Genomic DNA, 12222 nt, shown 5'->3' with positions numbered 1-12222 from the left:
ACGGCCCAGGGTCACCCAAACTGCCCAAAAAATCAATTCCTAAAGAGATAGGATCTTAATGGCACCCAAGTAGATGTCTGGGAGGCAAAAAATGACAAGAGTGGGATTCGAACCCACGCCCCTTTCGAGACACGGAAACCTTTACAGATCTCTGAGGATCAGGTGAAACCTGAACCGTGCGCCTTAGACCGCTCGGCCATCTTGCCTGTTGCATAACAAGAGGGCAAATTATGCTTTGATGGAACAAATTTTTCTAAACCGGCTTACAATAGTGAAACGGGTCAATTCAACCTCGGAACTAAAACATCGGAGTGGGCACATTCCAATTGGAACTTTGAAGATGGTCAATAATAGTATTTTGCTAACCCTAGACCCCAAACTCAGGGTCACCATTAAGGTAAAATATTTACCTACTACTGACTGACTGGTAAATTACTAATACTCCTTCAAGTTTGAGGAGCCATATCTAGTACTAGTAGTAGCCCCCGGGGCCTGTACATATATATTACTTTGGAACTCCCTACTAGTACTAGTCTCGTTTGAACAAAGTACAAGGTTCAAGTTGCCAGTGTGATTGTCCACAGTGGGCATATCCTCCTAATTCAAGTTATGCAACAGTCTTGTCTCCATCTATGATACCTAGGTACCTAATGATCTTAACATACCAGTAGCATACTCCCTTGTACAAACAATCCATGGATTATACTGTAGCTAGTTGAAATGATCGAACACGGGCTAGGGCCAGCTGCAGCGTCTACATGAAAATATCAGCGCTTTGAAAGATAGTTGGAAAAATTGCTTTATTTGTGATATCATACAATATGAACCTTTAAACCCCGAACTCACTAGTAAACTGCTTCCAAGGTTGCTCCCAGACCTCCCAGAATTCTCATCCAAGATAATTTATATCTACACTGCCCGAAGGGCACTGGCAGTTTCGAGGGCTGATGTGTCAAAACATACTCACATCTTTCACATCCTCGCTGTATATACATCGGCAAATCGTAGTGTGACCTCAGGAAGGTGCTCGTATCCATAGCATGTACAAATTCGATTTCAGTACCACATGAATCCTGGAAGTCTGCACAGCGAGCTGCACATGTTTACTTGGGAGATGTGGCAACAGAAAAGAAATTCGTCACCTAGGTAAATTTATCGCCACCACAAACATTCTCACAACCAGAACTGAAGTTTGAAGACCTCGTAAAGACCCACAAGCGTTGGGGTCCCACGTAGGGAATAATAAGGTACACAAAGTGCATGCTCCCCAGGTGTAGTTCAAAAATATCTGCCCGCGATTCTTTAGCTCCTTAGCATTTGAAGCTACGGGGCCACCTGAACTGTGCAGCGACCACCTAGGAATGTATCGTATACTTTTGAAGACCATCTAAAATTAGTGTGCAGTACCTGCAACGCTGGTTGGCTCACGGATGCAGGGCAACAGCATGATCGACACGGTCGGCATAGAATGCGCCTCCCACATCTCTTAACTTGCTAGCTTTAGTTTGTTGGTGCCCGCTACGACTTGCAGCACCCCAAGATTGAATACGAAGATCGTCCACCCGGGTTCATTTCACTTCTTGGCACCTTTACCACTGACCTGGTATCTGCGTGTAAAACGAGTACCGGGGCCAAGCAATGCCATGGATAAATAGGCGCAAGCCCTGGAAAGCTAGCCGAGGAGTCAATAGCGTCCAAAAATATATTATGATCTTGTCAGTAGGCCTGGAGAAGAAGTTCCCATAGCCCACGGATTCGAAGAAAGTAAACAGGGATCCACAGTTGAGGAGATGGGAGCTGTTCCCCCTCCCCACATTGGCAATGGAGCCCTGGAGTAAGGCTCGCAGAATACCACCCTAATACGATATATCCTGGAAGATCATCAACTTCAAGGCCAATGGGATTATGCAATATATCGTATTTAGTTCAGCTGCAGATATACCACCCCCTATGATCCACAGAGCACCAGGGACGAGATATAGCCATGCAGACAGACGCCCACACATTCCTGCCCCGAAGGAAGCTCGTATTGATCTAATTTCGGCGTCGTCAAAGGGGTTTAACAAGGGAATTAGAATCAGATTTGACGGCTTATCTCTTCTGTGGACCCATAGAAGGAAGATCGATAATTTAGTCGACGGAGATCTATACAGGAAGGGATACGAGGTAGTAGTCAGTTGGTAATTGGAGTACAATATGGAGACTTAGAAAAAAACACATTCCGAGAACACGAGATTCTATAGATAGAATCAAGATAATCGTGCGATGAGGGGGAAAAGGAAAGGTATAAAGATGAGCTTGAATCCCTCGCAATTATCTCCATCATCATCTCAATCGATCACTTCCAAACATCACTTCAATACAAACCAGCCTCTTTTCTTCTCTTTCAAGAAAAATCAAACAGCAACATGCAGTTCTCCAAGATCGCCACCTCTGCTGTTCTCTTTGTTCTGTCCACCATGGCCATTGCTGCTCCCAGTCCCAACCCTCTCGAGGCCCGCATGAATGACCTCGAGGCTCGCACTGAGAAGCTTGCTGCTCGTGCTGGCTGGACCTGTGCCTTCGGTGGTGACAAGGCCTGCCAAGTCAAGGTATGCAATTGAATACTAGATCAGGTATTCCGGGTAACAAGCGACTAACATGGAAATAGTGTGTTGCCGAGGGCCACGCTGGCGGATACTGCGCCGACGACAAGTGAGCATATTTTTCTTGGTTTCCTTTCGCAAGCCTGATGCATGAACTCATCCTGACCCAATCTATAGCGTCTGCACCTGTATCAAGGCATAAATGATCATCAATCCATCAAGATGATGGATTTGCATGGATGTTTTTAACCCTCATCCCGGGGTGAAAGTGTTTCAGAGATATGAGTTTGAGATGGGGAAGATCCCCAGGTGTCGACCGGTTTGTTTTTGTTTTTTTCTTCGTTCTATTGTTTCCGATATTTTGTTTGTGTTTCTTAGATTCTGTCTAGCAGATCTGATGAGGAGATCTGATCTGCTATATCTCTCGCTTAACTCGATCAATACAAAATGGCCATTTTGTTTACTCTGCATGCTCTGTTGGGAACGGAATATGTATCCACTCTAAAGTAAACCATTTCATTGGATCTCAAAGTATATTGTACCTAGATCCAATGACATCCATTGAATACAATCGCCGTTAAGATGGAAAATGGTTATCCCGTTGCCAGACTTGATCCGGTAAGTCAGTCCCAAGTGTGCCCTGGGATGCAAAGGTACCTAGGTACCCGTCAGCACGAGATTGCGTCATCACTTTAATCAGCGAGTCTCAGCGAGTCTCACCGCCAAATAGAATACAGCAATGATTGGCTTAGTAGTGCCCCACCAGCCACAACCGACAGCCAGTTGGAATGCCGTCGTCGTCATCGTGAAATCATCCTAGCACCTCAACTGTCGAAACGCACGCGAGTGTTTTTAGCTGTCTATTCGCCACGACATGAAGAAGAATCAAAGTAGAGTGGGTAGACACAGACAGAGAGAGAGAGAGAGAGAGAGAGAGTACAGTTTTACTGTCAAAATCTTCATCGTTTGCGCCAGAAACAGCTGAAAACCGTCCCCCCCCGCAGGTGGCAGAGCGGCGATGACGAGTGGCCAATCTTCCCGGATGAAGGGCTCCGCTCTTTCGGGACCCACACTGCGAGGGTCGCTTTCTGCCCTGGGCGCTCGAGGGAAGACCGGAGGGTTTATAGATACGGAAGAGGTAAATACATGAAAACCTCCAGGGCTGCCAGTGAAAAGGAGCTGTATAGAAGATGGGAAAGAGTGTATATATCTATGTATATATATGTGTGTCTATAAATACGTCTATATATACCTATGTACCGTCTAGTATACTCTATAGATAATATATTGTAGTAAATTATGGTACCATTTCCTGGATGCGCAACCCAATCCAGATCCAGTCCAGCCCCCCTAAGAATTTTCCTTGATTCGAACCGCCTCCGGCACGCGTTACATCGGTTACGATACAACACGGGGGGCCGAGTATGAAGAATACACCAAAGGCGGGAGCAAGGAATAAGGAATTACGGGTACGATACCCGGGACAGACGATTGTCCGTGTTACTAAGGAACTGGTCGCGCCTGCCCCTAAATTTGCGTCATTCCCCCATTTCTCCCCCCCATCTGGTCCATTCTGGTCTCTCCTCTGACGTCTTCGCACCTTCCCGGCCCATCACAACTTTGCAAGCCACGACACGCGTGGGATATACGCCTTTCTTTTTGTCGAGATGTCTGCTGCTGTCGCTGTCTCTACTATTCACAATATGGATAAAAAGAATTCTCAAGGTTAGCTTTGTTCATCAGATTCACTTTCCTTCCCCTCCCCCATCCGTTCTCTTTTCCTATTTTTTTTTTCCTTTTTTTCCTCTCTTCCGTTCTGCCCCTGCACTGAATATCCTGCCCACACCCGTCATCACCGCCATACCATTTTATAGATGGATAAACTTCCGTATTATCATCGCAACCTTTGAATTTTCTCTGTGGAAGAGTTACAATCAAGTGTTGTGTGTGATGTATACTTAAGTTTTTTCCTTTTTTCCACCCCTTTTGGTTTGGTAATACGCCACCCTTCCTTTTCTGCCGTTGGGATGATCTCACAACTGGCGTCATCGATCATCGACCTTCCAAAACAACCCTCCACCATGAACGCCCCGTCTCATCCCCGTAATCACGGTACCTTTGCGCATATACTCGTTTCGATCGCGGATCGCATGAATCGCTGACTGACTTGATTTTCCAAACAGACTCGCGGGTCGCGTCTTCGGAATCAAAGGATCAGAAGCCTGGGGGTGACTCTCAAAACTCACTGGCACCACCTCCACGTCCATCTGGTGCGACTGCCAGCGATACTCCCGATTACTTCAACTCCGTTCACAACCCTTTCTCGCTCGAGCCCAATCCATTCGAACAATCCTTCAGTGGTGGGAACCCAAACGATACCCCCGGCAAGTCGCTACTGCCGCCCGTCGCATCACTCACATCACCTGCCTTGCCTGGCGCCAACTCATCTGGCAGTTACAACTGGTCCAACTCCCTTCGCTCGGGTCCCCTCAGCCCGGCGATGCTCCCCGGACCGACCGGCGGTAATGACTACTTTGAGAACATCGGTAGAGGTTTCCCTACCCCGAACGAGTCCTCCCTCCGCACGGGACTGACCCCTGGAGGAGGAGGCTCGATGTTCCCCGCCCCGAGTCCCAATTCACAAGCTCTGCTCCAACAACTTCAGAACGGCGGAGCGACTCCGTCGACCATGGAATTCCACCGCACTGCCTTGGCCGCCAAAAAGAACGCTGGTGGTCCGACATCGAACGCACAGGAACAAGATACGAAGTCTAATATGGATTCCAAAGGCGCACCGCCTGTTGGCGACCAGTTCACTCAGCATGATGCTGCCGATGCCGCCAACGGCCTTTTCATGCTGGCCAAGGGTGGCCAGGCCAACAACATGACAATGAACCAAACGGCCCTGCAAAATGAGACCCGCGCGGCCGCCGCCAGACGCGCATCGCAAAATGTCAACGGCACTGGTGTTCGTGAGACGAGTGGCGATGGATCAGACCAGGAGCTTGGCAAGTCGGCTGCCAAGGGCAAGGGCAAGAAGAACACTCCCAAGGCGGCCCCCGCCAACAACCGACGCAAGGCAGACGATGGTCCCAAGGGCACGAACAAGAAGATCAAGATGGATTCGCCCTCTGACATGGAATCCGATGACGAGGATCTCAATCTTGGAATGGACCCAAAGAAGATGACAGATGAGGAAAAACGACGTAACTTCCTAGAGCGGAATCGGTAAGCTCTCTTTCAAAACCCATAAGCCTGATGGTATTTCGTTCTAACAGTTCTTTTAGTGTCGCGGCCCTGAAGTGCCGTCAGCGCAAGAAGCAATGGTTGGCCAACCTCCAGGCCAAGGTTGAGCTCTTTACCACAGAAAACGATGCTCTGACCGCTACAGTCACACAGCTTAGAGAGGAAATTGTCAACTTGAAAACCCTTCTGCTGGCTCACAAGGATTGCCCCGTCTCTCAAGCCCAAGGCCTTGGCCCACTGATGATGCAGGGCATGTCGGCTGGCTTCGACCCGCATGGCTATATGTCTCAAGGCATGGGCATGCCACCTGGTGCCCCGATCCCCACTCAGGGAATGCGTCGTTAATCATATCGCATTTCCCATCGCAGTCAAGTTTTTCGTCTTCGTTTGACTGAATGCAAGGGTGTCAATGTATCCATTTGCTATGATAGGGCAGATGTCCACCCTTTTTGATGCCATCTCATCTCAACTTCTTGTTTTACGATATTTTCTCTATTCGGCTATAAATCGTCGAATCCTTTTGGCATGGGCAGGTGTTTATGATCCACACGACTCAAAAATGGACGGCAGGTTCCAATGGTCTGGAACGGATGGATTTCGTCTAGTCTTTGGAGGGCGCGTCAATTTCGGCGTCCGAGTTTCTTCTGGCTGCTTCAATGTTCTCTGCTTTTTCTTCATGGCTTTTGTTCCCCTTTTCCCCACAATTTTCCCAGCTGTATTTTCCCTCAACCTTTTCAGCCCCTTCCTCTTTCTAATCTTCTTCTCTGACACCGAGAGAACTTCCTTCCTTTTCACTTGTCTAATACTTGGTGGGTTCGTGGGTGCATGTTTTTGTTTTATTCTTTATTCTTCCCCTTCTTTGATTCTCCAGGTTGCTTATATTTGTGATACATGATTCTGGATGGCGTTCGGGATGGCTCTGTGGTTTTGTTTGCTTAGTTCCCAAGAACGGAACTCTTGTGCAATTGAATTAAATATCGCTTGCGAACGAGTGTCAACTACTATATCGTATCCAGTAGGCTGTGTAGAAGTTTGGTACCTGATTTGCTCTCATTGGTGTTGTATGGCGGTTCAAGAATCCAGGCATGAATTCGTCATGGATCAGTACGCTTAGCTATCTCGAGCACAGTAGCATGAGCATACTAGTAGTACCTTAGGTACCATAGAAATGACTGCAGTGGCTGTCCGAGGGCCGAGGGGTACCTTAACCTGAGGAAAGGTCCAGGTACCACACTCGATAAGCTTGATAAGGGCGCGTCAAACGTCACAAACAAGCTGTTCGCGCATAGAACTTTGTCTCGACATCATTTCCCCCAGCAACTCTGACAATTCGATTGGAACTGCTCACGCAGCGAATCTGGACGACTACAATTGTTCTCGGCTCCTCGCCGCCTGACCGGTGTGTCGCGCGCCCAATAATCGCCCCAGCTCCGTCTCCCGCAACTCCCAGTGGAAAAACAACGTCCACAACTTGAAAACAATCGCCCATTGGTGGGGCGCCATAATGTCGACCACCACGAAACAATCCGCTCGCCCGCGCCGCATCGATGATGCCCTCTCCCAACTTGTCGACTCTTTGAGCCCCGCGATTCCCCTTGCCGCGGTGAACTACGACGACTACTCGGACGAGGAAGAGGCAATCACCGCAGCCGAGTCACACCGTCACAATGCCCAGCTTGAGCGCGCCTGGCGTACGATCGATGCACATAAAGCTGCCAACTCGGCAGATCCAGGTTCTCCCGCAGGCTCGGGCGGGCGCCGGGGTAGTCTAGCCGGCGTGGAAAGCGTCAACAACGCACCTGATTTGATCAAGCGTAAATTCCGACGCGAGAATCCCAGCCCAGACAAGGTGACTCGCTTTTCGAATCTGTACACGCGTCTTCTGACACAACCCGTCCTTTCGCAAAAATGGGGTATCCTGTACCTTCTCTACAAATTGTCCGGGAATGACGAGCCGGCCGGCGGCGAGCGGAGTCGCAGTCCCCTGATGGACGACGGGAACCTGCAGAATATGCTTGGACGCGAGACATATCGCTCGCGACGAGGAACAAACTCGCGCGCTTTTGAGTCAGAGGATGAGGGGCCTGCTGCTGGCTCTTCCGCCTCGCAGAAGATTCCGCTCTCATCGCGACCCAACTCTCTTGCCGAGGGGGGGGTCTACAGAACATACTGCGCGTGTATCAAGTGAACGGCCTCGGGAGGGAATAGCTAGTCGCGCTAGCAACTACGATACCGACCGGGAAGCCGATGACCGTCAAGGTGCGGCGTCACCGACAATGACGCCTAGTTATCCACGATCGAAAGAGTCGGTTGAGCATAGGCTCTTGCGAGATTTACCGTTCAATCTTCAGGGCCTGTCTTCTTCCAACCTGCAATTTCAATCTTCCTCAGTCCTGAAGCTTCCGGCTACATTGCCTTCTCCCATTATTTCTCTTCTGCACTCCCTGGCGGAGCCTTGTCTTCTTTACAAAGAGTTGGCGGAGTTCTGCGATGGTACGAATAAGGGGTTGGTCCACCAGAGCCTGAAAGCTGCCATCTCCAAAGAATTGCAGTCCTACCTTGGATTGGTAGCAACGCTAGAGGCGGAAATTAGACAGGCCTTGGTCGCGATTGGAGATGGAACCCAACCCCAGGGTGTGAGAAAAGGAGGCGTTACGTTGAAGAGGTGTATGGTATGGACGCGGGATGCAACAATGGCACTTCGGTTGATGAGTCTGATTGTCGAGGAATCTCGGGGTGAGTGATCTCAGATTTGATTACACGCACCCTGAATGCCCGTACTGATTTCTTCTATAGATAAAAAGGGTGGTCAGTTGATTTCCTTAATCCACGGATTTTCAACATCACACGGAGACCCTTTCGTGGGTGCCTTTGCCGAGAAGCTCCTGGCCCATGTTACCCGTCCGTTCTACGATATGCTGCAGCTATGGATCTACGACGGCGAACTTTCTGATCCGTACAAGGAATTTTTCGTCGATGAGCCAGAATTCCGGCCTAGCAATGACCCGCGTGGCATCGCAACGAGCGTCTGGGAACACAAGTATAAATTGGTCGATGGGCTCATTCCTTCGATTGTCACACGTGAATTTGCAGAGAAGGTCTTCCTCATCGGAAAGTCATTGAACTTTATTCGGACTGGGTGTGAGGATTCTGCGTGGGTAGAGGCGTATTCCAAAGAAGCGTCCAAGGAGCTGAAATACGGCGATACGGACACTTTGGAATCTTCGATTGACCAAGCCTACAAGACAACCATGGCACGACTAATCCATCTCATGGATGACAAGTTTAAGTTGTTTGACCACTTGCGAGCGCTAAAGAAGTATCTGCTGTTAGGCCAAGGTGACTTCATCGCTCTGTTGATGGAATCATTAGCCTCGAATTTAGACCGTCCTGCGAACTCGCAATACCGACATACACTTACTGCCCAGTTGGAGCATGCTATTCGAGCATCGAATGCTCAGTATGACTCTGCCGATGTGCTTCGTCGGCTGGATGCACGAATGCTTGAGCTGAGTCACGGTGAAATCGGCTGGGACTGCTTCACACTGGAATATAAGATCGATGCCCCGGTAGATGTTGTGATCACTCCCTGGGGGTCAAGGCAATATCTCAAAGTTTTCAACTTCTTGTGGCGTGTGAAACGAGTTGAGTTTGCCCTGGGTAGTACCTGGCGCAGATGTATGACCGGCGCACGAGGAGTACTAGGGAATGTGGAGGACATCCTAGGGGCAGACTGGAAACGCGCACGATGTGTCATCGCAGAAATGATCCACTTCGTCTGCCAGCTCCAATACTATATTCTCTTCGAAGTGATCGAGTCTAGCTGGGATCAACTGCAAAACGAGATGACAAAGCCGGATTGCACTCTGGGCGACCTGATCGATGCACACAACAAATATCTGAACTCTATCACACACAAGGGCCTGCTGGGCTCTACTTCAACCCCAAGATACGGTTCATCGACCTCAACATCCGCGAAACAGCCAGAAGAAAGCTTCCTCTCCCAGCTCCATCAGATTCTGAAGATCATGCTCGCATACAAGGACGCCGTGGATGGCCTATACTCCTTTTCTGTTGCTGAATTCACCCGCCGACAGGAGTTACTGGCCAAGATTGAGACACGTACTGCGCAAGGTCGGTGGGGCGTTACAGACAGCGACATACGTCCACGCCGCGCGAACAGCCGCGGAGGTGCATCTATAGCATCCACCCCAGACATCCGTCCGGCGAGCGCAGGGGTTGGCGGGATCGAAACACCCTATTCCCTTGACGCAACTGATATGAACGATGATCAAATGCTCCCAACCTTACGCACCCGACTCCGTGACCTCTCTGCCGACTTCAAATCGCGCCTCAACATTCTCCTTGGAGACCTTGCCTACCAACCTGATGTGGACATGCGCTTCCTGGGCGTGGTCATGAATTTCAATGATGTGTATGAACCCATTCGTCCAAACCGTAGGAAGCCTACGACTACTTCTCGAGACAAGGAGAAAGAAAAGGAGCGGGAACGCGCGAAGAGGAAAGCTGCGGGTACTGCTGCATCAGCAAATGCTGGGTCTGGGACGGAATCCACTGCCCCGAAGGAGGCTCGTCGAGAGTAGGCGTTGCCAAAGGTCTGTTGCATATCTTATGCGCAAGTGAATTTCAGAGCAGTGCTAGGCTTTTAGTAGTGACTATCAATAATGCGAGACGAATCCACGATTGTTTGATTGAGAGTGTATGAAGATCAAAGCTCTCCTCATTTACCATCTACTGCATACGTAATAGTGGTTTTGAGACTTTTATTGCAGAGCGGAAAGAGTCACTTGATCCATATGCTTCTTTTTACGTTTAATAAATGCTCTCAATTTTCTGGTCATTAAGGTACTCTGCCTCAGGTAAGGTTGTATGGCAGTTGATATGCTCGACCTTATCGGGACCGCCCCAGTGGATCCGGCAGAAAAAAGTCGACGCCCTGCCGCCTCATCGCAACTTTTTGGAGAGAGATTAGACTCCAGATCGGCACACGAATTGACAACCAATCTACACTCTGCCAATCCCTCCCTTGTTATAAACCTGCGTACAGCGGTCACAGCCGAAACAATGGCCAAAAGCGCCACCGACGAGCCGCACAAGGCGGCATCTAAGCTCGACAACCACGATGCTACGAACGAGAATGCCAGCACAGAAAAGAAACACAAGTCAGAGTCCAAAGACAAAAAGAAGCGCAAGTCATCCGGTGACGACGAAGCTTCAAAGAAGAAGAAGCGCCGACACGACGAAAACGAGTCCGCCGACGAATCTTCGCAAAAGAAGAAGACGAAGAAGCGTGTTTCCTTCGGACCGGGCACCAAGACAAAAGACGCCGATGACTCGAGTGATAGCGATAATGACGCCGGCGACGAGGCCGAGGTTGACAGCACCACCGCAGAGACCTCGGAAAAGAACGAGCATGAGAAAGCCCTCGAGGAAATGAAGAAGCGCAAACGCGAAAAAAAGAAAGAGAGGAAGAGCGGTGCTGCTGTCGCTGCCACCACTACACAGGTCCACGAAACGCCCATCCTCTCTTACCTGAACTGGTATCATCGGGACCGGGCTTCCTGGAAATTCCAGAAGAACCGCGAATCGAATATCTTCAAGCACCTCTACTCGTTGGAGCATGTCCCCGCCGCCTACAACGTTGCCCTTCTGGTCTACTTGCAGGGACTGAAGGGCGAGGCATCGAAGATGCGTTTGAGCCAAGGTGCAGCGGAAGTCATGTCTGTTGATAAAGAGGTCGAGGCGGATGAAGAATATCACCAGGCCGTGGATGGATTCAGGGAATATTTGACTGCGGGCAGCGAGGATATCGGTGCTTCCGATTCTGCGGAACAATTTGAGGGCGAGACTCGCAAACGTCTTCAAAGGAGACAGCGTGCGGAGCTGGTTTTCTTCGCCGTCACAGCCAAGCTGTACATTGGCCAGAAGCCCATGCCGCCGCAAAAGCAAGAGCCCCCACAACCGAAGAAACGCAAGAACAGAACTGTCGTTGTCGACATTTCGAGCAGCAGTGAGAGTGACAGCGATAACGAAAAGTCCTCATCCAAGAAGAAGGCAGCTAGCAAGGCTAAGAAGGCGGATAACAACGACGATTCTACAAGCAGCAGTGGATCCAGCAGTGATAGTGACAGCGACAAAGCTCCCCCTCGCAAGAAGGCAGCAAAGGCCAAGCCTGCGCCCCCAACACCTGAGCCCAAAAAGCCCGAGCCACCCGCTCCAAGCAAGAACAAGAAGAAGCAGAAGCGGAAGATGAGAACTGCTCTGATTGAGATCTCGAGCAGCGAGAGTGATAGCGATTGAGATGTGTGTCTCTGATTTTGGTTGGCGTCTTTTGTTCTTTTCAAAAATGCATACTTGCATCTATACCATG

The 12222-nt window shown here is 49.8% G+C and overlaps 4 protein-coding genes across 4 annotated transcripts; all 4 read left to right on the top strand.

Annotated features, from left to right (window-relative positions):
- Window positions 1-2408: 2408 nt before the first annotated feature.
- Window positions 2409-2698, top strand: N7533_007038 (uncharacterized protein; the record flags this gene model as incomplete). Its single annotated transcript, XM_057103688.1, has 2 exons — window positions 2409-2591; window positions 2651-2698. 2 exons carry the CDS (start codon window positions 2409-2411, stop codon window positions 2696-2698), a joined length of 231 nt encoding a protein of 76 aa, XP_056958645.1.
- Window positions 2699-4666: 1968 nt separating this feature from the next.
- Window positions 4667-6176, top strand: atfA (bZIP transcription factor atfA; the record flags this gene model as incomplete). The annotated part of the gene is made up of 3 exons (XM_057103687.1): window positions 4667-4697; window positions 4769-5813; window positions 5873-6176. The coding sequence occupies 3 exons, from the start codon at window positions 4667-4669 to the stop codon at window positions 6174-6176; spliced, it is 1380 nt and encodes a 459-aa protein (XP_056958644.1).
- A 1159-nt stretch (window positions 6177-7335) lies between these two features.
- N7533_007036 (tubulin gamma complex associated family protein) lies at window positions 7336-10435 on the top strand (the record flags this gene model as incomplete). The annotated part of the gene is made up of 3 exons (XM_057103686.1): window positions 7336-8006; window positions 8053-8567; window positions 8628-10435. 3 exons carry the CDS (start codon window positions 7336-7338, stop codon window positions 10433-10435), a joined length of 2994 nt encoding a protein of 997 aa, XP_056958643.1.
- Window positions 10436-10916: 481 nt separating this feature from the next.
- On the top strand, window positions 10917-12152 carry N7533_007035 (WKF domain-containing protein; the record flags this gene model as incomplete). The annotated part of the gene is made up of 1 exon (XM_057103685.1): window positions 10917-12152. The coding sequence occupies one exon, from the start codon at window positions 10917-10919 to the stop codon at window positions 12150-12152; it is 1236 nt and encodes a 411-aa protein (XP_056958642.1).
- Between the last annotated feature and the right edge of the window lie 70 nt (window positions 12153-12222).

The sequence above is a fragment of the Penicillium manginii genome (genome assembly GCF_028828005.1).
Source record: "Penicillium manginii strain IBT 31320 chromosome Unknown utg000005l:1.0-5665137.0:1.0-5668048.0, whole genome shotgun sequence".
NCBI classification, from domain to species: domain Eukaryota; kingdom Fungi; phylum Ascomycota; class Eurotiomycetes; order Eurotiales; family Aspergillaceae; genus Penicillium; species Penicillium manginii.
Note: the sequence above shows the minus strand (reverse complement) of the source record. Positions and strands in the feature narration are given on the sequence as shown.